Raw genomic sequence first — 23,108 nt, forward strand, 5'->3', positions numbered from 1 at the left:
TGCGTGTTCACACAGCTCAGTTTGACTGCTATTTCAGCGGTGGGACGGGGCTACAATGTATCCCGTTGTTTTCATATTTGTATTCGCTCGCAGTCAAGAGTTCGCGTTAGCCTAAGTGGGCGGCCAACACATCCGCGCTATGCGGGCAGTGCTTGTCCATGGTGGCTCGGTGTGGCCACAGGGCTTCCCTCCAGCCGTTCTGGCGCTCCTATGCGCACATCAGGTGCTCGCAACAATGGGAGACACAGTGTATCCGGCCTTATTGCCGGTGCTCACCGGTGGCTTCCTAGCCACAGCGGCGCGCTCACTCCCGCAATGTGCCTGCCTCCCCTCCGCTCAGGCGCGGGGGCAGTGGGTACTTCTGGCGTACCGTGGGCCCCCGTCAAGGTGTCTCCGCCTCTGCCGCACGGCGAAACCCACTCCGGCTGTGTCTCTGCTGCAGCCCGTGCGCTCACAGGGCTGAGATGCTGCAGCCCTTTTGTTTATATCTCCGGTCCTATGGAGCGCCTCGCGGGGTCCGCTCGCCAGCCCCTCCGCTGCAAGCCTCTGTTAAACTCAGGACCGCCCTGCGGGCACGCCACAATCCAGGGCCTCCTCAGTGGGGGCCCATACTTTTGCCCACACCATCGACCAGAAGTGCATGCAATGCGTCCTGTTCGTTGGGCCTCTGTTTTCGGTGCGCTCGCCTCGCTCCGGCCAGTTCTGTCCCTCTCCGCCTCACGGACCATTTATGGCCCTTTGTCCACGAGCGGCCATCTTGGGTGCTGTCCTTTCCCTGCGCAATCGTCACCTTCTGCGAAGTTCAGTTCTGGGAATATGCAGTCTCGCTGGTGGGGAGAGCCCTCACCATGTGCCCCCCGCTTTCATGCACCCGTGGATGCGCCGTGGACTCGAAGGTCTGCCAAAAACCATCACTTCTTTCCAGGATCATAAACAGATAGTCGGGAGCTCCTCCAAGGAACATCCCCTCACATAGCCATCAAGCCACACCCCAAAAAAAGGGATAAGAGTTGACCCTTTCCAATACTCCATGTAAGATGGGATGTACTGGGTCTGTGGTTTAAAGTGACTATATAAAGTTGATGGCAACTTTATCTGTTTTCTGGGGGACAGTAGTCAGCCCTAGAAAAATGGAGTCAGTGGGAAGTCTCAAAGACAACCCTGTGTCACTGCACTGAAGGTGCTGTGTAATACACACAAAAAGTGGTGCACATGGAGTAGGTGAGGCTCCAGTGCCCAAGATCACACAGAAAGTAGAAATAGACATAGCAAAACACATGTAAGAGTGAGAAAAAAGGCTCACACTCTTACCAGGTGAAAAAAACAAATCCTAGAAATCCAGTAAAGCTGCTGGGGGACTCTTTAGGTAAGGGAAATTAACCATTTATGAGAATTCTCCCTAACACCGCCCACTCCATCCGTTCCGTCCACTCCATCTGTTCTAATCACTTTATGTGTTTTGTCGGTTCCATTTGCTCTGCTAGCCAGTACGTTAACCCTGTTCCATTTGATTTGTCTGTAACATCTACTTCATCCATTTGTTTCGACAGGGAGACTTATTCCTGCTAGTACTTTGCTCTATTTTCCATTCATTTCCTCGGTTTGATTCATTCTGTGCATTCGATCCGCTCTATCCTTTCTGTCAACTTCATCTGTTCCCTCTGCTCACTTAAGTCACCTTTTCAACCATTTCATTCCTTTGTCCATTTTGTCTGTCACTCCATCCTTTCCACGCGTTCGATCTACTTTTCTGATTCGTATACATGGTCTGTACTTTATATCTCATCCGTTCGTTACATTTCATCTGTTCACGATATTTCTTTTAATCCCTTCTTGCCTTCTATACAATTAATTTTTCCGTTTTGTCCACCTCTTATGTTCCGACCACCTCTTTGGTTCCATTCACTGGTTCCGGTCCATCCACTGGTTCCGTTCCAGCCGCTTCATCCATTCTTTTTGCTTCATCCGATCCCGTCCGCTTCAACCGATCCCGTCCACTTCATCCGATCATTCACTTTGTCTGTTCCATCTACTTTGTCCATTCGAACCGTTCCATCCGTTCGGTCTGCTCCATTCGTTCCATCCACTTAATTTGTTCCATCCGTTCCGTCCACTACATCCGTTCCCGTCCACTACATCCGTTCCCGTCCTGTCCACGTCATCCCTTCCATCCGCTTCATCCGGTACACCTAATTGCAACCGATTCATCTGCTTCGTCTGTTTCATCCACTGCATCCATTTCATCGGTTTCATCCACTGCATTCGTTTCACTCATTGCAATAACTTCATTCCTTTCATCCACTTCATTTCTTACATCCACTTTATTCATTCTATTCAGTTTATCAGTTTTAGTTCACATTAGCAGTTTTAGTTTTCATTTTTATCGATCGGACTGCAGACTGTTGTTGCTGTTGTACTGTTTGCGTTAAGTCTATTTTTACGGGAAGAGCCATGTTTTCAGTAATTTGCAGAAAGACATGAGGTCCTCGGTGTGTCGGATGTGGGGTGGAAGTGAGTTCCATAGTGTGGGGCCAGGGCTGAGAATGATGATCCACCTAACCTGACTGAGTTGGTTTTTGGTATCACTAGGAGGCGGGCAGAGCTTGATCTTAGAGTGCGTGGTGGATGGTAGGGTTTTAGTATGTCTTGAAGATATTTAGGTCCCGTTTTGTGCATTGCGCGGTGAGAGATGCATAAGGTTTTGAAGGTCACCCTTCGGGCAACCGGAAGCCAGTGCCGAGTTTTGAGAGCTGGGGAGATGTGATCTCTTTGGCCAAGTGCTAGTAGCAGTTTGGCCGCAGCATTTTGTGCTCTTTGCAGTTTAGTCAGGTGGTATGCATGGACTCCGAGGTAGAGGGGGTTAGCATAGTCCAGTCTTGACATAACAATTGATTGGACCACAGAGAGTATGTTGCGAAAGGAGAGGTATGGAAAAATGTGCTTAAGAATTTTGAGGTGGTAGTGGCAGGACTTAGAGACGTTGTTGACTTGGAGCGAGAGGGTTAGGTCAAAGTCGAGCGTGCATCCAAGGTTTTTTACTGAGTTTGAGGTTTTCGGGGAAATGCCCATGGCAGATGGCCAGGGAAGGGGGTGCGGAAGAAGTTCGGTGTTGCGGCACACCAGGATTTAAGTTTTGGAGGGGTTTAACAGGAGGTGGTTTGTGGTCATCCAGTGATCTATGTCAAGGAGGCAGGCAGCGAGGTCGGGTTGGTAGTTGGGTTTTGAGTTTAGGAGTTTTAGGATTAGTTGGGTGTCATCGGCGTAGTTGTAGCACAGGATATTGTGCGAGCGGATTATTCATGGGAGGGTGGACATATAGAGGTTGAACAGGAGGGCTGATAGGCAAGATCCTTGTGGAACTCCGGTAATGACAGGTTGGGCGGGGGAAGCATAGGAGGAGAGTAGGGTTATTTGTTTCCATTGTTGAGGAAGGAGGCTATCCATCTGAGAGCGTTTCCACGGATTCCTAGGCAGTGGAGGCGGTCGAGGAGGATTGAGTGGTTGATTGTGTCAAAGGCGGCAGATAGGTCAAGAAGGATTAATACGGTGCATCCCGCAGAGTCTGCAGTGTTTTTAAGGTCATCCCAGTTTGAGGTTAGTGTGGTTTAGGTTCGGTGTCAGGGTCTGAAACCTGATTGAGCGGGGTCTAGGAGATTGCTGGCTTCGACAAAGGCATTTAGTTGGGAGTAGGCAGTTGGGTCAATGAGTTTAGCAAAGAATCTGGTGTTTGAGATGGGGCGGTAGTTTTTGAGGTCAAGAGGGTCGAGGGAAATTTTTTTAGAAGAGGTTTGACATGAGCAGTTTTGAACGCATCGGGAAAGATTCCTGAGGAGAGGGAGTCGTTTATGATGGTTGTTGTGTGTTCTCCTGTGCAGTTAGATGCAAATATTTATTTGAGGGTTGTTGCTGGGCAGGGGTCTAGCGGGGAGCCGGATGGTTTGCGGGCAGAGAGAAGTTTGAGAAATTAGTCAGTTGATATTGGGGTGAAGGAGTCTAAGGTCGGGTGGGTGGCAGTTGCAGGCGATGGGATGGCAGGTAGGGTGGGTGTATTGTGTGGTGGGAGCAAGAGGGTCAGTTTGTTGGTTAGAGAAGTTGTTCTTTCGAGAGCAGTGGTGTAGAAGTGGAGAGAGAGTGAGTCGCAGATTGATTGGGAGGGGGTTGATTGGGAGGTGGTACATGATGGTTTGGTGAATTCGGAGATGATTTTGTGAAGTTCTTTGCTGGGGTTTTCACAGTTCAGGATTCAGGAGTTGTAATGGGCTTTTTTTGCTTTCCGGATTTCGGCTTTGTAGTGGCGATGGTGCCGGGCCAAGGTGGATCTGCTCGGGGTTGTTTTGTCTTTCTGCCAAAAAGGATGCATCTTACTTCGGTACAGGAGGATGATGTGGGAATAGCAGAGGTGGTGGATGGGAGGGGAGGGGCAGTGGATAGGAGGGGTGGGGGGGCGGTGTCGGTGGTAGGTGTGGGGGGAGAGTGGAGGCTGGAGCGAGAGAGAGGAGGAGTGGTCGGCGGTCGATGGGAAGAGTAGGCAGGCGGTCGAGGTGTGAGGGGGGAGGGGGGAGGGGTTGGACGGGTGTGTCGGGTTGGTTTGATTGGGGTCGGGGGATTTGAAGGTGGGGTGTGGGGTATGGAGTTTCAGTTGTGGTTGGTGAGAATTCAAGGGAGAGGGTTTCAGGCAGGGTGAGGTGGGGGGGAGGGTGGCGATTATCGGGATTGGGAGATTGAGGAGGTGGGTCGAAACAGGAGTGGCGAGGAGTAGTGAGATTGAGGGGGACCAGGTACGTTTTCTCTTCATGGTTTTTGCTGTGGTTGGTGTGTGAGAGATTGTAGGTGGGTCGTAGGGAGAAAGGGATACTTTCTTGTTAGGGCAAGGCGAGCAGTTTTTAGGGAGGGGAAAGAGTGGGGTCGGAGGAGGATGTTGGTGGGAGTTGATGAGGGGACGGGCGGGGGGTGGTTGCGGGGCAGGGTGTGCTTCGGAGCCTAGGCGGGCTGTTAATTGGGGGACTTGGGGGCGTGGGTATGAAGATAGTGGGCGGGTTGGTGGAGGGGATGGGAGGAACAGGGGTCTTAGGATGGTTGTCTCGCCATCGGGCTCCTCTGGCTTGGTGTTTGGATAGGGGATAGGGTGGGGTCGGGTGGAGGGTGGGCTGGGTTGAGAAGGGGTGGTTCTCCTTGCTTGAGAATTGGATAGTGGATGGGCAGAGGATGTGGAGGGGGGCAGGATGGTTTGGGGAAGGGGTGGTGGGGCGTAGGGCGGGAGGGAAGGGGTGGTGGGGCGTAGGGCGGGAGGGAAGGGAGGCGGGCACGAGCGTGTCTCTTTCGGTGGATCTTGGTGGGTTGGGTGGGTTCATGGCGTGTTTAAGGTTGAACTGTGTTATAGTTGGCATAGGGAGATTTCGTTCACACTTCCGAGTTCAACTATACCACCGGATGTTGATTGTTCACACTATCCATGTTTACATGTACTACAGCTAGGGATAGTTTCTAGGTTGAACGTACGCCACCGTAAGATGTTATTTGCTCTTTCTAAGTTTGTTTATACCACAGTTTTGGGCAGTTTCTAAGTTCAACTGAACCACAGGAGGATATTCTTCTAAATTAAACTAAACCACAGCTACAACACTGGCACACTTTCTGAATTTAACTATGGCACAGTGTGGTTTCTGGGTACACTCTCTAAATTGAGTTAGATTGCAGTTCGTTGTTAGGGATAGTTCTAAATTCAGCTTTGGCACACTGTGGTTATCAGACACACTTTCTAAGTTGAACTAATATGTGCTGTGTGCGAAGGTTCAACTTGAGGAGTTTGCAGGAAAAAGTAGGGTTCGGGACACCCAGGGAGGGGCTGGGTGGATGGACACCCTTGGGCAGGGTCAACAGGCAGCTGGGGTAGTATGGCATAACATGACCCATATAAACAGCCACTGACATATAGGCCATAGGTAAGTAAGCCACTTCGGATTTCACACTGCTGGACCATGTATTTCAGGGCAAACATGAATTTCTTGAATTCTAAGTTCTCAGGAGGAGGCTATAGTCTCTGGGAAATTAGTCCAGATGATATTTTTTTGATGTCAGCGAGCCAGGTTCCTGGGCACTCACTGGTAAAGGGAGACCATCAATTAATAAATATTGGTAAATGGAAGGAAGATTGTGGTGTGGTAAGCGGTTTCAAAAATCGCCCCTTGACAAATGGGCCTGGGAAGAGGGTTGTGGGGTTAGGGGGTGAGCCAGGAGGGGACCAATCAGATGCAGAGTTTCAGTGTCCCGAGGCTGCAACAGTATTTTGTGTCCTTGCCGATGACAGCAGGGCACCTCATTGGTTAGACGCTGTGTGAATGATTTTTCATTGCCAAAGCCAGGTTAGATTGTGTGGCTCATGAGAACTGGCCACTGGCAGTTGAATAAAGTTCTGGGGGACAGCACAAATAATTAATAGTTACTCACCGTAGTGACCAACGTACTCCTAGTCCATAGTCCCTTTCCTCCATACTGTATGGGCGTCCCTCGCGAGGGACGGAACCTTTCACCAGAAAAATCTTATTCCCCTTTAAATTAAGAGACACACGGGGGCGCAGCCTTGGGAGCATGCACTCGCCTGACTCCGCCCATCAGCGCCACTCCGCAGTCTTCAGTGACATATTGACAATATTCAGCATTGCCTGATGACACCAGTATAATTAGGGGGAAGGATGGTGGGACGTGTGGAGGAAATGAGGCTATGGACCAAGAGTGCGTTAGTCACAACAGAAAGTAACTATTAATTACTTTTACGCCCGTCCCCTTTCCTCCATATTGTAGGGCCGATTACAACTGAATGTGGCCCCAGGGTGGAGTGGAGACCCTCCTTAAGAAAACAGGTTTCTTAGAACCGCCTGTCCGAACGCTGCGTCTGGCCTAGAGGTGGCGTCCAAACAGTAGTGCTTACAGAAATCCGAAGGGGTGGGCCAGGTAGCCGCCCTGCTGATGACAGGCCACGGCACATGCCGCTGGAACGCAATGGCCATGGCCTTGGCCCTGACCGCATGAGCATGTAAGTTAGCTGGCACTGGCTTGTGCTGCCCCTTATAGGCCTCCTTGATGGCCGCGGCCATCCATCTTGCTATGGAGGCCTGATAATCGGGCCTTGACCCACCGAAAGTGACAAACAAGGCGTCCGACTTGCGGAAGTCCTTGGTCCTGTCCAGGTAGTATTTCAGCGCACGTCTGACATCCAGATGGTGCAAGACCTTCTGAGGCTCGTCCTTGGGGTCAGCGAAGAAAGTGGGTAATACTATTTCCTCGTTGAGATAGAAGGATGAGGTCACCTCGGGAAGGAACCCAGGGTTCGTCCGGAGGACGACTTTGCCCTTGTGAAAGGTGGTGTAGGGCTCTGAAGCCACCAGAGCCTGTGTCTCGCCGACTCTGCAAGCTGAGGTGAGTCCCACGAGCAGAGCTGTCTTTATGGTGACCAGCTTGATGTCTGCGGACGCCATTGGCTCAAAGGGATTGTGCGCCAAGGCGCCCAACACAACATCAAAGTCCCACACCAGGTGTGGTTTCTTTATAGGTGGATAAAGCCTGTGGAGGCCCGCCAGATGTCGCTTGACCACCGGGTTGGAGAAGGAGAAGAAGAGGCCCTCCACCGAATTCCTGTAAGCCCCTATGGCTGCCCGATAGGTGCAGCATGTATCCACCTGTACGCCGTAGTGGGCGAGCTGTGCCAAAAAGGAGATCATGTCGTCCAAGGTGCACTTAAGAGGGTTGATCTCCCTAGAGTAGGCCCAATGAAAGAATCTAGACCATTACTCTTATATTGGCTCCTAGTATCCTTGCTTCTAGCGCCCTGGATGATCTCTAGGTTAGCCTGAGATGGGCTTGAGTGTTTCAGCGTGACCTGCTCAGGAACCACGCTGCGAGGGCTAGTTTGTCAGGAGCAGGGTGGAGTATCCTGCCGCCCCTGCTGGGCCAGAAGAGGGGCTGGGCCCAGCGGTAGGTGAATGGGTGGTCTGTCCGATAGGCTGAGTAGCTCGGAGAACCACAGTCTCGCTGGCCACCAAGGAGCTATCAAAATTATGCTGAGGTGCCAGGATTTCTTTATCTTGCAGATCACCCTGTGGATCAGGGGTGTGGGCGGGAAGGCGTATGCAGTCATGTAGTTCCATTGTATCAGGAATGCGTCACCCAGGGAGCCGGAGCCCTGCCCCTGCCAGGAGGCGAACTGCTGGCATTTTCGGTTGTCCCAGGAGGCAAACAGATGCACCTGGGGATGCCCCCACCTGAGGAATATCATTTACAGTACCAAATTGTTCAATTGCCACATGTAATTGTCCACCCCCAGTCTGCTGAGCCTGCCCGCTTCCAGGTTGGATTCCCCCGGGAGGTGAACAGCCATGAGGTAGATGTTCTCCAGAGCCCATTCCCACATGCTGACTGCTAAATTGCACAGCATAGGGGATCTGGTACGCCCCCGCTTGTTGGCATAGTACACGCTGGTGGAGTTGTCTGTCTGGATTAGAACTGTCTTGTTATCGATAAGAGTGAGAAAGGCCTTGAGAGCCAGCCATATTGCCTTCAACTCTAGCCAATTGATGTGGGACTCCTGCTCCTGCCGAGTCCAGACTCCATGAACGATGAGGTTGTCCTGGGTGGCTCCCCAGTCCCCCAGGGAAGGGTCCATAGTAACTGTGACCTGAGGGGCTGGCTGTCAGAAGGGCTTGCCCTTCTGTAGATTGTAGTCCGCGGACCACCACTGGAGGTCCGAGTGGAGAAAAGGGAGGACTGCTGACTGGCGCCGCTTGGGAGCCCTTCTGCTGATTCCTTGCAGCTGCGAAGTGCAGCTGTAATCTCCTCATCCTGAGTCTTGTGTGCGGTACAGCCAACAGGACCGCTGCCGTAAGACCCAATAGGTGTTGGTATCAGCAGGCCAAATTCACTGGCCTGGAGAGGAAGTGAGCTGCGGCCCTCCTGATGGCCGCAATCTTGTCCTCCGAGGGAAGGACTCTTACAGAGCTTGTGTCCCAGATGAGACCCAAGAAGGTCAGGCTTTGCGTGGGCTGCAACGGAGACTTCATTGAGATTGATAGTGAACCACAGGTCGTGGAGCATTTTCATCAGCGCGGAGGCGGTATGGAGAACGGAGTTCAGAGAAGTGGCCTGGACAAGCCAGTTGTCCAGATAGGAGTAGACGTGGTGTACTTGGGCCCTGAGGAGGGCTGCCACTGCATTCATTCACCTAGTAAATACCCAGGTGCCGAGCTGAGGCCAAAGGGTAGCACCTTGTATTGGAAATGGCAGCGCATGAACCTGAAGCGCAGTAAGGAATGATGCGGCTGCCAAATCGGACATGTAGATAAGCGTCCTTCAGATCCAGGGAGCACATCCAGTCTCCCCTGTCCAATGTTTCCGTAATAGGAGCTGGCGTAACCATCTTGAATTCTTGCAGAGGGAGGGAGAGATTGAGGGTGGAAAGGTCCAACACAACTCTCAGGCCAGCCTGGTTCTTCTTCTGTATGGAATAAAAGCCCAATCCCCGCTGGGAGGCTGGGACTTCTTCCACTGCCTGGCTCTCGACGAGTGAGCGGATCTCCGCCAGCAGAGTTGTCCCAATCTGTGGGAGAGGAGGGTGGAGAGGAAGGTACCAGTAGGCGGTACCCCGTGGAGACTATGGAGGGGATTCAGGGATCCGAAACATTCTGCTGCCAAAATTGCACATGAAAGTCAAGCCTGCCCCCACCGGAGACAGGTGACCCGAAGGGGTGTGTCATGTCTTCTATCCCTCTGAAGCTGTTGCGGAGGAGAGGGGGGGATTGGAAGAAACCCTTACCCCTACCCCCCCCCCGATCCCCTTTTGTTGTTTCCTCCGGTGCTGACTCGGAGAACGGTCAGGATGCCTGGACCTCCATTCTTGGAAGTCCCAGAACCCACCTAATGCCTTCCCCTTGTCAGAGCGTTGCTACGACTGGGTGTAGGCTTTGGACGTGGCTTTCGTAAGAATAGATAAGGACTTTGTGGTTTTCAAGCTATTCTTTTTATCCAATTCCTCCTCCGTGGTGGAGTGGTCACTACCCTCGAATGGAAGGTCCAATATGCGTTCATGGACCTCGGGAGTAAATTTAGTAGTCCAAAGCCAGGCCGTCTTTCTCATGTCCGTGGCAATGCAGATGGCCCAACCAGAGGCATCGATGTGGGCCACGGTGGACTCCATGATGTCCTGCGCTACCAGCTTGACTTCTCCTAGTCCCGCCTTGAAGCGCGCTTGGCTCTGTGCCAGAGATTCTGGGATGAAGTCTGCAATTTTCCACCAGAGCCTCTAGTTAACGGCTACCAGCATGGCATCCGCATTGGTTTGACGCAGGTGCAAGGAGGCCTTGGAGCACAGCTTTAATCCATACGCCTACAAGATCTTCTCCTGGCCGAGGACAACTGAGGCTTGGAATAGAGTTACGCAGCAGCGATCACGGAAGAGTGCGGTTGAGGATGCGCCGAAAGCAAGAGTGTATCCCCCTCCATCTGCCTATATTTGCCATTGAGGTGCCAATTGACAGGTTGGGCCGAGTGCAGCTTGAGCCACCCCTTCTTGGCCAGTGCAACTACGTCTTTTTGCATTGGGATCCGCGATTTGATAGGGCGTTTTATGGTGAGGACCTCTGCCAAGAGCCCCTCCTCAGGCTGCTCTACATCGGGCTGAGGAAGACCCAAATATTCTGCCAAACCTGCAAGGCATTCGTGAAGGTCCTGGCTGAAGATGGCGTGTCAGGGTGGTCATCGTCGGGGTCGTACTCCTCGTCAGTTTCCACCATAGCGCTCGGAGGGTCGGGGACTGGTGGAGGACTGCTGGGCGCCATGGGCTGCGGTGTGGAGACCAGAGCCAGTGGCTGCTGCCGAGGCTGGTGTGAAACCGCCCGTACTGTGGGAGGCAGGGAAGCCGGATTCTGAGGAGCCGGCTGGGGCAGCGGTGGCTGCGCTGGAGCCTGTGGCACCGGAGCCATAGGAGGAAGGACCATGGGTGCCGGTGGGGTGACCTGGGGGAGAACGTCCCTGATGGCATCCCAGAGGATGGCCCCCATCTGGGGAGTTCGCATCAGCCGTAGGAATCTTTCGAAGAACCCGTCTTCGAAGGCTGTAGAGGTGGCAAATGACATTGACAGAGTGGCTAATGGCAGCTGGGGCCGGGGCACACTCTGCCTGGGGTGCAGGGGAAAACTGCCCTGCGCTGCCGATGGATAAACTAGGCCACGCACCTGGTTGACACCAGTCCGACCTTGTGACTCGAGCGGCCATCTTGTCTGGCGCAGCGGCTATTTGGTCGAGATGCCGAAGTCGTGGTGCCTGGCTCGTTGGAACCTGCCCCGACCAAGACGCTTGGTGTTGGAACATAAGGCCTATACCGCACCTCAGGCGGTGACCTGGAAGGCGTATTGCCCTCGGCAGAGCTGCCGGTAGTGCTGCGTGAAGGCACCCCCTCAGACCTGATGTCAGTACTAGGGCGTTGCCTCTCAGGAGTAACCCCGGTAAAATAAACTTGCGGTCCTTCAGCAGGACACCGGAAGGATCAGGAGACCCCCCCCTCGGCTGTGAGGCCGGTAGCCGGACTAGCCTCGGTACGTGTGCTGGTGCTAGAACCCAAAAGGTTCCTCCCGGCCGAGCGTTTCTTTGCGAAGGAGTTGCCTTTGTGGGGTACAATGGTATATGGAGGCCTCTCCTTAGGCTCAAGCGATGTTTGACAAAGTCCTTTAGGTCCTCCAGAGGCGACTTCTGGAAGAGCTCCCTCCACCTAGCTAGCCTGTTCTTCAGTGCAGGTGAAGTCAGTGAGTCGTATATGGAACAACCTTCCCAGCCGTGGTCGGGGCCAGGGAAACTGAGGCAAAGGGCATGGGGGTCGGATGTAGGGACGAGCCCCTCGCAGGCTGGACACCTGCTGAAGCCCGCTGAAATCGACATATGCGCTGGGGAGGAGCGTGGCATCGGAGGACCAAGTACCTAATTGAAAAGAAAAAGACAAAGATAGAAGACTATCCAGGGAAGAGTGCGTGTTATTACATGGCCGAAGCCAAACCCAGGAGCGCTGGTGAATTCGGCCCATTCCTGTTGAGGCGGAAAAGGTGTCTGAGGAGTGGCACTGGTGGGCAGAGTCAGGCGAGCACATGCTCCCAGGGCCATGCCCCTGCGCGCCTCGAATGAAAGGGGAGAAGATTTTTCTAGTGAAAAAGGTTCCGTCTCCCGTCCCTCGCGAAGGACGCCCATACAGTATGGAGGAAAGGGGACGGGACGTAAGAGTATGTCATGAAATATTTGTCATTGTGGGGTGGTGCAGGAAGGATTGTGACGTCATGTGAGAGGTGTTGGGCAGAAAAGGTAAAGATTGCTTGCACCTACCACAAACTAGTAACATACAGGGAGGCATAAGGGACTGGCATAGTCTCGCCAGTAAGCTTTGTAGGATGTTTTGTCAGCGTTGCTAACTTTGCTTATGACAATAATGGTCAAACCTATACAAGGTTTAGCCACAGTAGGCAGCATGGACAGCTCCCTTCTTTCTGTTCTCTCCCACTGTGCGAATTGAATTGTACTCTTCCAGCTGCATCGGCACCTACAATAAACAGTGTTACTTCTTTGGTATTTCTGGCGTTACCTGCCTTGAAGGACCCCATATACACTAGCCAGCTGCCCTTGTGAGCGGAACAGTGTACTTAAAATGGTCTTCCATTGGGGAATTAGTGATTGGGGGGTTTGATGTCTTCTGGAGGGTCCATGGGTTCATCTCGTGGATTAGCAATTGCTCAAGGATGACAACCTAATTCACACTACCACTCGTTCAATGGAAAGCCTGGGAGACCCACCAAATCTGCTTTGTGCACGGCTATGAGAGGCAAAAAACTATTCTGTGCAATGAGAAGGCATTAGCTACTGTTTACTAACAGAAATTAATACAGTAAAAGGGATATTGTGCAGTAACAATATTATTGCATTTCACTCACCTTCTCTAATTGCTGTGCAAGGTGCCCCTTCTTCATGTTCCAGTCGGATTTCTTTCAGAGCTACCAAATTCTCTGTTAGTTTACTCCTTCCCTTAAATACTGTTGCGTATGTACCCTGTGAAAGATAAATGTTACATTTGTTATAAACTGTATTAAAGTTCACACAAGAAAACATGGCATAGAGCTGAAAATATTATTGCCCAGCGTTTACAAGTAACATTTTAGGCAATTGGAGTTAGTCACTTGTGCCATAGGTGGATAGGTGTGTAGAACATGCTACAGTGGTAAACAGCCAATGGCAGTCTTCAATGAAATCATGTTACTCCCTCCAAGCAGAGCAGTTCAATTGGGACGTTATAAACACCTTAGGATAAACCCAAGGCCCTAATTGGGTCAGACAAATTTCAAACCCTAAGGGGACTCGACCAGGGGCAACACTCCCCCATCCTAAAACCAATGTATTGGGCCTCATTCCGAATTTGGGGTAGCCATGGTGCTATTAGCACCATGGCTGCCTCCAAACCCGGTTCCGATCTGGCCGAATGGGGATTTAACGGATTATTCTGACCTTGGGAGGGCCCGGTAAGTCCCCATTCAGTAAACCATTCCCCATTCCCATTTGAGCCCCAAAAGGGCTCAATGGGAAAGGCACTAATTACGGGCCCATTATTAGCGCCCTCGTCCCTTAGCGGGACCCGCAAAGGACGTGTGGTGAGACCACACGTCCTTTGCAGGTGCCGCTAAGGGACCTCGGAATAGGGTGGTAAGGGTTTACCGGCACCGGCATCCTTACCAGTGCTGGTAAACCCTTACTGCCCAACTCGGAATGAGGCCCATTGTCTTGATAAATACCACCGGCCCCCCAAGGTCGAAACACGTGTCGGCTGGCCACCACCAGACTAGGGCCTCATTAGGAGTGCGGCGGTAAAAGTTTAACGGCACAGGTAAGGATGCCGGTGCCGTTAACCCCCCACCACCGCATTCCGAGGTCCCTTAGCAGGAGCCGCTAAGGGACCAAGGAGCTAATAACGTGCCCGCTATTTGCGGGCCCGTTATTAGCTCCTTCCCCATTCCCATTGATCCCTATGGGGGCTCGAATGGGAATGGGTAATGGTTTTCAGAATGGGGACTTACCGGGTCCTCAAAGGTCGGAATGACCCGTTAAGTCCCCATTCCGCCTACACGGACCCGGACACGGGTTTGGAGGCAGCCATGGCGCTAATAGTACCATGGCTACTTCCAAACTCGTAATGAAGCCATGTGTCTACACTGTAATAAAAATAAAGATTTCACTGCAAAACAGCGTAATTAGCGTGAGAAACAATGTATACACAGGATTCCGAAATATATTAACTGCGAGGTAACCAGGACTGTCTCTCTATCATGTTAAAAGCCAGAGTAAAAATAAAACATCACTTTCATGTGTATTCTTTATTTTAATAAGAGTTCATTTTTTATATAGGTAAAATAAAGGTCGTATTTCGCCTCCAAAATATGATCAGAGCTTGGATGTTCAGCAATGTGTAGAGTGTAGGCAGGCAAGGTAAGGCCATGTGTATGCTAAAAGGCTTATTTTGAGCTTGGCCGTTACAGTAATTGCCTTTGTCCAGAAACCTACTGCAACTGTGCATTTTGCGCTTTGCAGCAACGAGGGTTAACTAAGCATATGTGGAGTGGACTACGCAGAGATGGTGGCATTTCATGCACAGAATCGCGAGAATTCTGATGTCTTTGGCATCAGAGCATTTTGTCGGATTCTGCACTATTTCACTCTGCCAACTAAAACCAGACACAATCCAACAAAATGCATGGCAGAGTGGAGAAAGTGGGTTTAGGATGATGGTTGCCACAGCTAATCCCCATCGTGTACATGTCCATAGCACTATGCATAATGGGAAAATGTGGAAGACCTACTGCATGTGGCATGGGTAGGGCGTTTCTTTGATCCATCACAACCGTGTATATGCTTAAGAATATCCCATTTGAAGCCTATTGGACATCACAGAGACTTATCAAGAAATGTTATCACATTTACATGTATCCCCTTCGGCTATGCATTGGAATGCATTTGAATTGTCTTGCTAATAACCTGATCCAATTCGGTAGTGCATTTTACCAGTTACTTTTAATCCTATCTGTATAGCTATCTATCTTTTAAGAAGCACTGACAAGACCACTAGGTCTAGCTTTATTTAAAGCTCCTTGTTGCCTTTTATGTCGTAGGATAGCCTCACCTGCACAAGTGCTGCCATCGTATGTGTGGGGGGAAAGTTTGGAATTGAACATTTGATGTACTCCCCTTGCACATTACTGTATTGTGATATTGAGTAAGCACGGTAAACTGCCATGTCTAAGCAACCGTTTCGTGCTTTTGCGAGGCAAGGCTTTACTGTGCATGTCTTTTGCAATGAATGCTCTTTGCTTAGTGTGTAGGTATGCTCGCCTTCGCATCTCTCGATTCTGAGGTTTGCTCCCTTTGGCATATGCAAGCGTGTTTTAGGCTCTCGTAGACGGAATATATTCATGCAGTATATTCACCTTCACTAAATGTATCACACTATGCTGTCCTCCCTGATAACACTGACTAACATGTAAGAATGCAGCTGGTATCAAAAGACATGCATAGTGGGGCTTTGTTCCCAGCATGCGACATCGTTTCAGTACAATTCCTTGCCCTGTCTGGACCACCCCTTCCCTTAAAATGCATGTGTTCCTTTGGGTAAAAGAACGGTGCATGGAGGGAGGGGGGTTCTCACTTGCGCCAAAGTCTCGTACTGTTATTGGTTTGTTTTGTCCGATTTGCTTTTGACTAATAAATTTTTGACCAATATACCGGAATCATCAGTGGTAATTTTTCCACGACATTCTTGGTGGTGCTTTGTATGTTCGGATATTGTAATCCTATTACAGGTGCAGCCTCAATTGCACGGAGCCATTCAGATAAGCCCATCTGCAACCAGGCTATGCCCAGGCCTGACCATGCATGCAACGTAGAGCTATCAAAGGCCCAGGTGATGCTCATATGCCAAATACACCCTTGCATGTAAGGTATATGCCCTTGTACGCTCAGAACATGACACATATTCCCATTATATGGCTTGGTACCCAAACCACACGCCAGAATGAAGGCTACTTCACTCAGTATAGAGGCACGACAGAGCTATATTTCTCCGAATAAAATGGGCCTCGCTCAGCGGACAATCCCTGAAAGGAGTACATGTTCCACTGTACTGTCGCCATTCGCTTACATGAAAGGATCACTCCTAAGGACTAATACTATGGTTTCAAACCACAAGGGAGCACAGAAATGGCAACAATCCAAGTTATCGATGACGCTCCACACGTCATGGACAAAGGGAACCCCTGCTTAGTCATCCTACTCCACCTCTCTGCTGCCTTCGATACAGTTGCCCTTGAAACCTTCCTCAACATCCTTCCCATGCACATGGACTTCAACAGAAAAGTCCTGAAGTGGTTCACCTCATACCTCTCCAACAGAGACCAACTTGTTCAGATGAGTCTCAACAGATTGCAGCGCTGTCCAGAAACCCGATATGTTCCAGAAGGGGCCATTCTGTTGCCAGTGATATTCAACCTCTACATGAACCCTATGGGGAAGCTCCTTGTGAACAATACCATCTATATGCATCAATATGCAAATGACTGAGCTTTACCTAAAGATCAAGTGAATAAACAACATTCATTGATTTAAACCTGGTCGGTCCCTCATACAAGCCTGGATGTAAAGCACCTACATTAATCTCAATTATACAAAGACCCACTAGGGAACCCCCCCGAACCCGCAAGAAAGCTTGATTCCAGAATTGGCTGACTAAGCAGCATGGTACCAGCTTGCGCTCTTCGGCAAAGTCAAGCCATTCCATTCCTGCCTATAGTTTTAAGAGTTATCCAAGTCCTGGTCATCACCCACATCGAAAGAGGCCCAGATGCCACCTTGGCCCCTCTGAAAGTCATCCAACTCGCTGTAGCACACCATACCAAGGTACTAAGAAAATCCAACCACGTAAGCCTCACTCTTAGGGAACTTCATTGCTACCACTTCAAGCATGCATCATGTTCAAGATTGTCCGTATCACCTACAAAGCAGTCGCAACCAAAACACAACTCGGTAGAGAAACAGCTCCCCAGAAGCCCCATCATCACAATGCTGGAAACAAAGAACTCCAAAAAGGAAACAAGCCTTTTTCTTCTAAGCATTTTGTCTCCAGAACAAGTTAATAAAGCAGATAAGACAGGACCCCGCCCCCACTCCATCCTACTCTTCAGAAAGAACCTGGAGATAATACTCTTCAAAGAACATCTCTCTAATCTCTGATCACTCCACTTAACCCTATTCGCCCCCTCTGGTGTTCCCCTTCCGCCTTATCAGCGCCTCTGCACCCTATTTGTAACCCCCTTGGTGTGCCCCCTTTCTAAAGCACTCTGTTGCTTCTCATCTAGGTGTGTGTTTTATAAATCCCATACATTCATAGATAGGGCACTCTTCAAAACAAGTGTAGAGGCCCCAGTGAAGGGGCCCCTGAGGGACCCTTGCGTATGAAAACAAGGCACAATCACCACACACGAACTGATACGCCAGACACGAGGTTGTATTCCCAAAAGCTAGGGTTTATTGCAAAGCAAATAGTCTCAGTTGGCCAACTGGGTCCCACGCCCCGTGACGTGTGTTTCCAGACCCCGGGGGACGCAAGAGTGAGAATCGTACAACAGTTACATATATACAAAGCAGGCTTCTTACAATCAGCGGTGACACATTCAATACCGCCCATAATGTATTTCCTTTGAATTGGGTACGATGACTGACAATTGTGACGAGTATGACACCTTCAGATATTTATTTAGCAACAGTTTGCAATTTCATGAGCCTGCAGACACAATTCTTTGTTATAAGAACACACTGCTTCTGTCCTCTGCAAGCAAGCTGCGTGCAGTAGAGAGACACATTCCAGGCCTCGCTATCTCCTAGTTTCTATTTGTGTACTGGGGGTCAACTTGCTCTCCAGGGCTCTAGAGGGCTCAGCAAAGGGGGGGCCGCAAAAAAGAGCATAATTCAAGCCATTTAATGTTCGCTTCTAACATTTCTACTGTAGTAACGAGACTAGCTGGCACCTGTGTACTGATTAAAATGCCTCGCTGCTTACTTCCAAGGACTTGTGAGGGAGGAGACCGGGCATTTCTGTCTGGGTTGCTGTGTTATGTTTCAACAAGTCTCTCGCATCCTTGCGTTATGCATGAGCAATAATGTACTAGTGGAGCAAATAAGTTTTCAGCAAAGCAGTTTTAACAGAAAGCAAAAGGCAAACTTTAGAAAACAAAAATGGCGATTTCATTCACTTCAAAATGGCCGCACTTTGTCACGACCCTCGCCCAAAACCCCCTCTGGCAAACCCATTGGCCAGGTGGAGTCAGGACTCGGGTCTCTAGAGCCTGGCATCCTCTTCAAACGCCCTCATGGGCCAGTCCTGGCGCCTATGGCGCTAGGCCCATACACAATGAACAACAATGTGCTTGGGAACTACTTTATTGTATTGTCAGCCAACATGGAGGCATCCACATAGCTTGGTTCCTAAGAACCAAGCTATGCGTTCTAGTGTTTTGGGTGTGGCAGGCCTGGAACTACTTTCCCTGGTACTACTTTACCTGGGCTATATAAACCACACCCTGACTGCAGAACATGCTGTGTTACTTTGCAGCTTGCAACGTGACGCTCACCGTGTCCAGCTACTCCCTCGAACCTCGGAGAAGCAGAACCTACCAAGGAGACAAAATGAACATCATTACCAGCAGCATCTTACCTGCAGTCTTCATCTTTAAACACTCGCAGCTACTGAGAACAGCTTCCTCGAATCTGCACGCCTCCCGGACAGAACGACCTGAAAGAGGAAGATAGAGGCAACATTAAAGAAAGCTGTAGAGACATTTACAAATTACGAACTGCTCAAAAGGCTTAACTGGCTGGTCGCATCTCGGCTGGCACCACTCCGGACATTCCACTCGCGCTGAAGAACACCGCGACCTACAAGGAAGGAAAACACAGGTTAGCAAAGGCAAAACTTTGCAGCGATGCGCATAGCGCTTACTTACCACATCATAGCGCTCTTAATGCACCATTAAAAAAAGAGACATTTTAAACAAAGAAAGGCATGCAGGATAGCAACAAAACTAAAGAACAGCAATAAGACCTACCTGAACAATAACAAACGGGCCGGCGTCAGTGAAGTAAATGGACCGCACTCGCCCATGAAAGACAAATCGCCCCTGCGAAGAAGGCAGGACGGAGAGCACGCCTAATTCTACCACAAGGCAGAACCTTCCCCGCAGACCACATCAGGGCAAAGCTGAGAAGCATACCAGCGAGTAACCCAGCTGGGTGGCGTCCCTGTGGATACCAGGTGAGCGTAACACACTTTAGTCAAGCTTATGGCTATATATTTTTAATACTAAACACATGAGGCGGTTAGTCTTCGGCCAACAAAGTACATTGCCTCATGATTGAGGGGTGTCTACTTTTTCTGGACTGACAAACCCTCCTTTTGGCCGTATACCAAATGCCTCATCCGTACATTGCATCCTCTTCCGACCAAGTGTCTGATTCTAATTCTGAATCTTGCACACTACTGGTCTCCTCCTCATTGTCATCAATATTGATTGACATGAATTCTTTTACTTTCTTCAATTCATCATTACCGTGAGTACTTGATTTAGTAGTGCTCTTTTTTTCTACCATCTGTTCACACTCCTCGCTTATTTCAGTACATATTATGGGTAAGCAGTGTATGTAACAACATGTCATGAATATTCCTAGCACTGCTACTAGAGTCGCAAATAATTTCCATCCCCATGAATTCCTCCCAGAACCGGGAGCTTATGTTTAATTCCCAATTCCCTTCAGGGGGGTGAAGGTCAGAGCTTAAAACATGCAACTTTCTTATCGCTTCGAAAATCGTAGGGGAGGAGTCGCTTACAAAAACGCAACACGCTGATCCCACGATTTTGCAAACTCCCCCACGATCAACCAGGATTACATCAAGAGCCATTCTATTATGGAGTGTAATTAATCTAATTCTTTTTTCCTCTAATGTCATATTGTATAATATATCTGTTGTTCCATTTATTGTTTTCTCTAATAATCTGGACAGATGCCAAAATGGTATGAATGATTTTGCTATTTCCTCTGCGATTAAACCACCTTCCTCATTTCGCCGTGGTCTTGACCTGGCCAATTTTGCTTTATCAGCTGTTCTTGAAAGGAATACCCCTGGAAACAAAAATCCCAAGTAACAAGTACCTCCCCAGTTTCTAGGTAAACAGGGATATGCTTTTTCTCCACATATAAAATAAACACGATCACCTACATAAACTGGCTCTACCTCCTTATCAAGGAATGCTATATTCATACACCTGGTGAATTTCCCCACTGAATAGGAACCCTTTTTTCTCAGGCAAAAGGGGACAGAGCGTGGACTGTAATTTACTGTATAGGAGGGGGCACTGTATCTTTATTTCCTTCTGGGTTCATATGAAACGTAATTACAGATGATTTATAGGGCACAAATAGTGTCTTGTGGCATCACTACTGGTGTGATCAGTTGTGTCTTGTGAAATATAGAACAACCTACAGGTTTCATAATAATCTCTTCGAATTCCTTCATATTTGTTCTATCTAATAGACCAGTTTCACTTTGGTTCCATTTCCCATAAAATAAAGCACTCAAGGATGCGTAACATGCAGAACTCAATAGCAACAGCTGCACATACCAACCAATTCCCTTACCACCATGCTGCAGCAAGTGGGCACATACCCAACAATTATTCTTTCTCAATATTGAGAGAGTCATGTTCATTATTAGCAGTAATGTGTTATTCCCATAACCTTCCCTGTGTCTTTCTTCCATTGGGGACAGAGTGTAAGTAATTACATGAACCGGCCTTTCAGTAGTGGAGATGTTTCCAACAGGCAAGAGTACTTCTAAGGGGTGTATTTCTTCCAAGTACCATAATACCAGTATGGTCATTATTGGGGCTAATATACTCATTACGCACATCACTATCCTTAAGGTCAGCATACAATTTTTTCGGCAATTCTTTTTGTGTAACCTTCCAGTCTCTATAATTAACTCATTATCAGCAGTGGTACAGGAGGGGGCAAAAGCTGGTTCTGGCATTTTTCTCTCGCTTTTCATCTTCTCCACTAATGTTCGTCGTGATTGTCTCTTCTCGCTGCACTCATTCGAATGTCAATATGTTCAGTAAATGTCAACAGTTTGTTCTGCCAGTTCTTAGCAGCCTGGATTGCTCTACGTTGGGCAAGATCTCTGTGCATCTGCACACTGCTCAAAGAACTCCAGAGGAGTTATAAATTGCCTTCGTACCATGTGAGCCCCTCTTGTCTGTAAGGTGTGATCTGCACATGGATTTTTTTAGCACTGAGGAGCCTCGCTCGCTCTTGGGCTGTCCGATTTGCACAACCCTCCTCTAGGCCTCCGGTTCCTACTTCATCCGCAATAGGAAACAGAGGCAACAAAGATCAAAAGAAATGAAGATTTGATCACTCCTCCTTCCGGTTCTGCAAATTATACCACCTTGCTCCTGGTATCGTGTGATCAATGAATAGTGCGAGTGCGCTTCCAGACTCGAGCTAAGAGTCAGCCTGTGGCACAATTACAGATGATGGTGGGCGCCAAAGTAATGATGCAGATTTCGTTTCAGGCTGCGGCGCAATGAAAGACGGTGGGCGCCAAAGTGGTAGACGTTTTGTGTCAGCTAGCAATGATGCAGGTTCTGCTGGACAACGTTGGGGCACTCTTTGCCCTTCCTCTTTTACAGCAATCTTTTCAGGCTTCGTTCCAGGCTTTATTTCAGGATCAGACAGATTTTGTGGCAAAGAACTGGCAACAGTTTCTTTCGTTTCTGGGACGACTGTCTCTTTCTGGTCGTCTCGATCAGGCAGTTTCTCGGACGGTGATGGGACCTTTTTAGCGTGTGTTGCGTGTATCCACGCTTTCCTTCCGTCCACACGGATGGCGGTCTGCGTTGATAAAAGTATCTGGTAGGGTCCACGCCATCTGGGTGCAAGTGATGTTTTCCTTTCAAAATCTTTGATCAGCACCCATTCTCCGGGTTCCAGTGCATGCCCCGGACCAGTGTATCTGATTGGTAATGCCTCCTACACCTGCTGATGAATCAAACGCAATTTTTGAATTAACAGATTACAATAAATGCTGAACACAGGGTTTTCAAGCTCTCTTAGCTGCTTTGGCTGCAGTGAACACCAAACATTCGCCTGCCTCCCCATCACTATCTCGTATGGGGAGAGCCCAGTTCTTGTCTGCACAGATGTGCGCATGCACAGTAACGCTAGCGGTAATGCATCTATCTAGCTCAACTTGTTTCCTGCACAACTGTTGCTTATTTTGGCCTTCAAAATGCCGTTGTGGCATTCAATAAGACCGGCACTCATGGGGGAGTCTAGAACAATGGAATCTCTTGTCAATCTGTAGACCTGCGCAAATCTGTAATATCACTGCGCCCACAAAATATGGGCCATTATCTGACCATATGACACGGGGCAGACCAAACCGGGAGAAATACTCCTTTAACATTACTTTTGCGGTGCTCATAGCGGTGCAGTCTTAATGGATATGCTTCCACCCACTTACTGAATGCACATATAACCACTAGGACATACTTCAAGTTTTGGCATCTCCCCCCATTTCTATGAAATCAAAATGGATTACCTCAAATGGCATAGAGGGAGGGCCTAAACTGCCTGTTGGAGTCACCGTTCCCTTGCCCACATTGTGTTGTAGGCAGGTGATACAATTTTGGACCAGCCTTTCAGCATTTTTCTTTATTGTGCATTCTCCCATACTGTAGCTAGGTGCTGAACTATCTTTTTGGCACAAATGTGTGTAGGGCTGTGGGCCATCATGACCATTGCAGTTACATTAAGAGTTGGGCAGCATCCAATTTTTACTTTTCTTGTCTACCCAGCAACCTTCTAGATCTAATTCCGCAGAGCCCTAAGCCCACCCTCGTATTTCATCAGCAGTGGCCTCTGCCTGCATCTCATTGACAGTAGCAATTCCATCTTCTATCATGCAGGGCACTTCCTCAGACTGTACTGTC

The 23,108-nt window shown here is 49.4% G+C and overlaps 1 protein-coding gene across 2 annotated transcripts in view; it reads right to left on the reverse strand.

The window, feature by feature from the left end:
- CDK17 (cyclin dependent kinase 17) overlaps positions 1 to 23,108 on the reverse strand; it is a 1,505,117-nt gene that overhangs the window by 545,066 nt on the left and 936,943 nt on the right. For both annotated transcript variants that reach the window (XM_069629414.1, XM_069629415.1), the window contains one exon: positions 12,960 to 13,074. In XM_069629414.1, coding sequence (XP_069485515.1) covers positions 12,960 to 13,074 — 115 coding nt within the window. The remainder of the gene's footprint in view (positions 1 to 12,959; positions 13,075 to 23,108) is intronic.

This window comes from Ambystoma mexicanum, chromosome 12 (assembly GCF_040938575.1).
Source record: "Ambystoma mexicanum isolate Mex_15411 chromosome 12, UKY_AmexF1_1, whole genome shotgun sequence".
NCBI lineage: Eukaryota > Metazoa > Chordata > Amphibia > Caudata > Ambystomatidae > Ambystoma > Ambystoma mexicanum.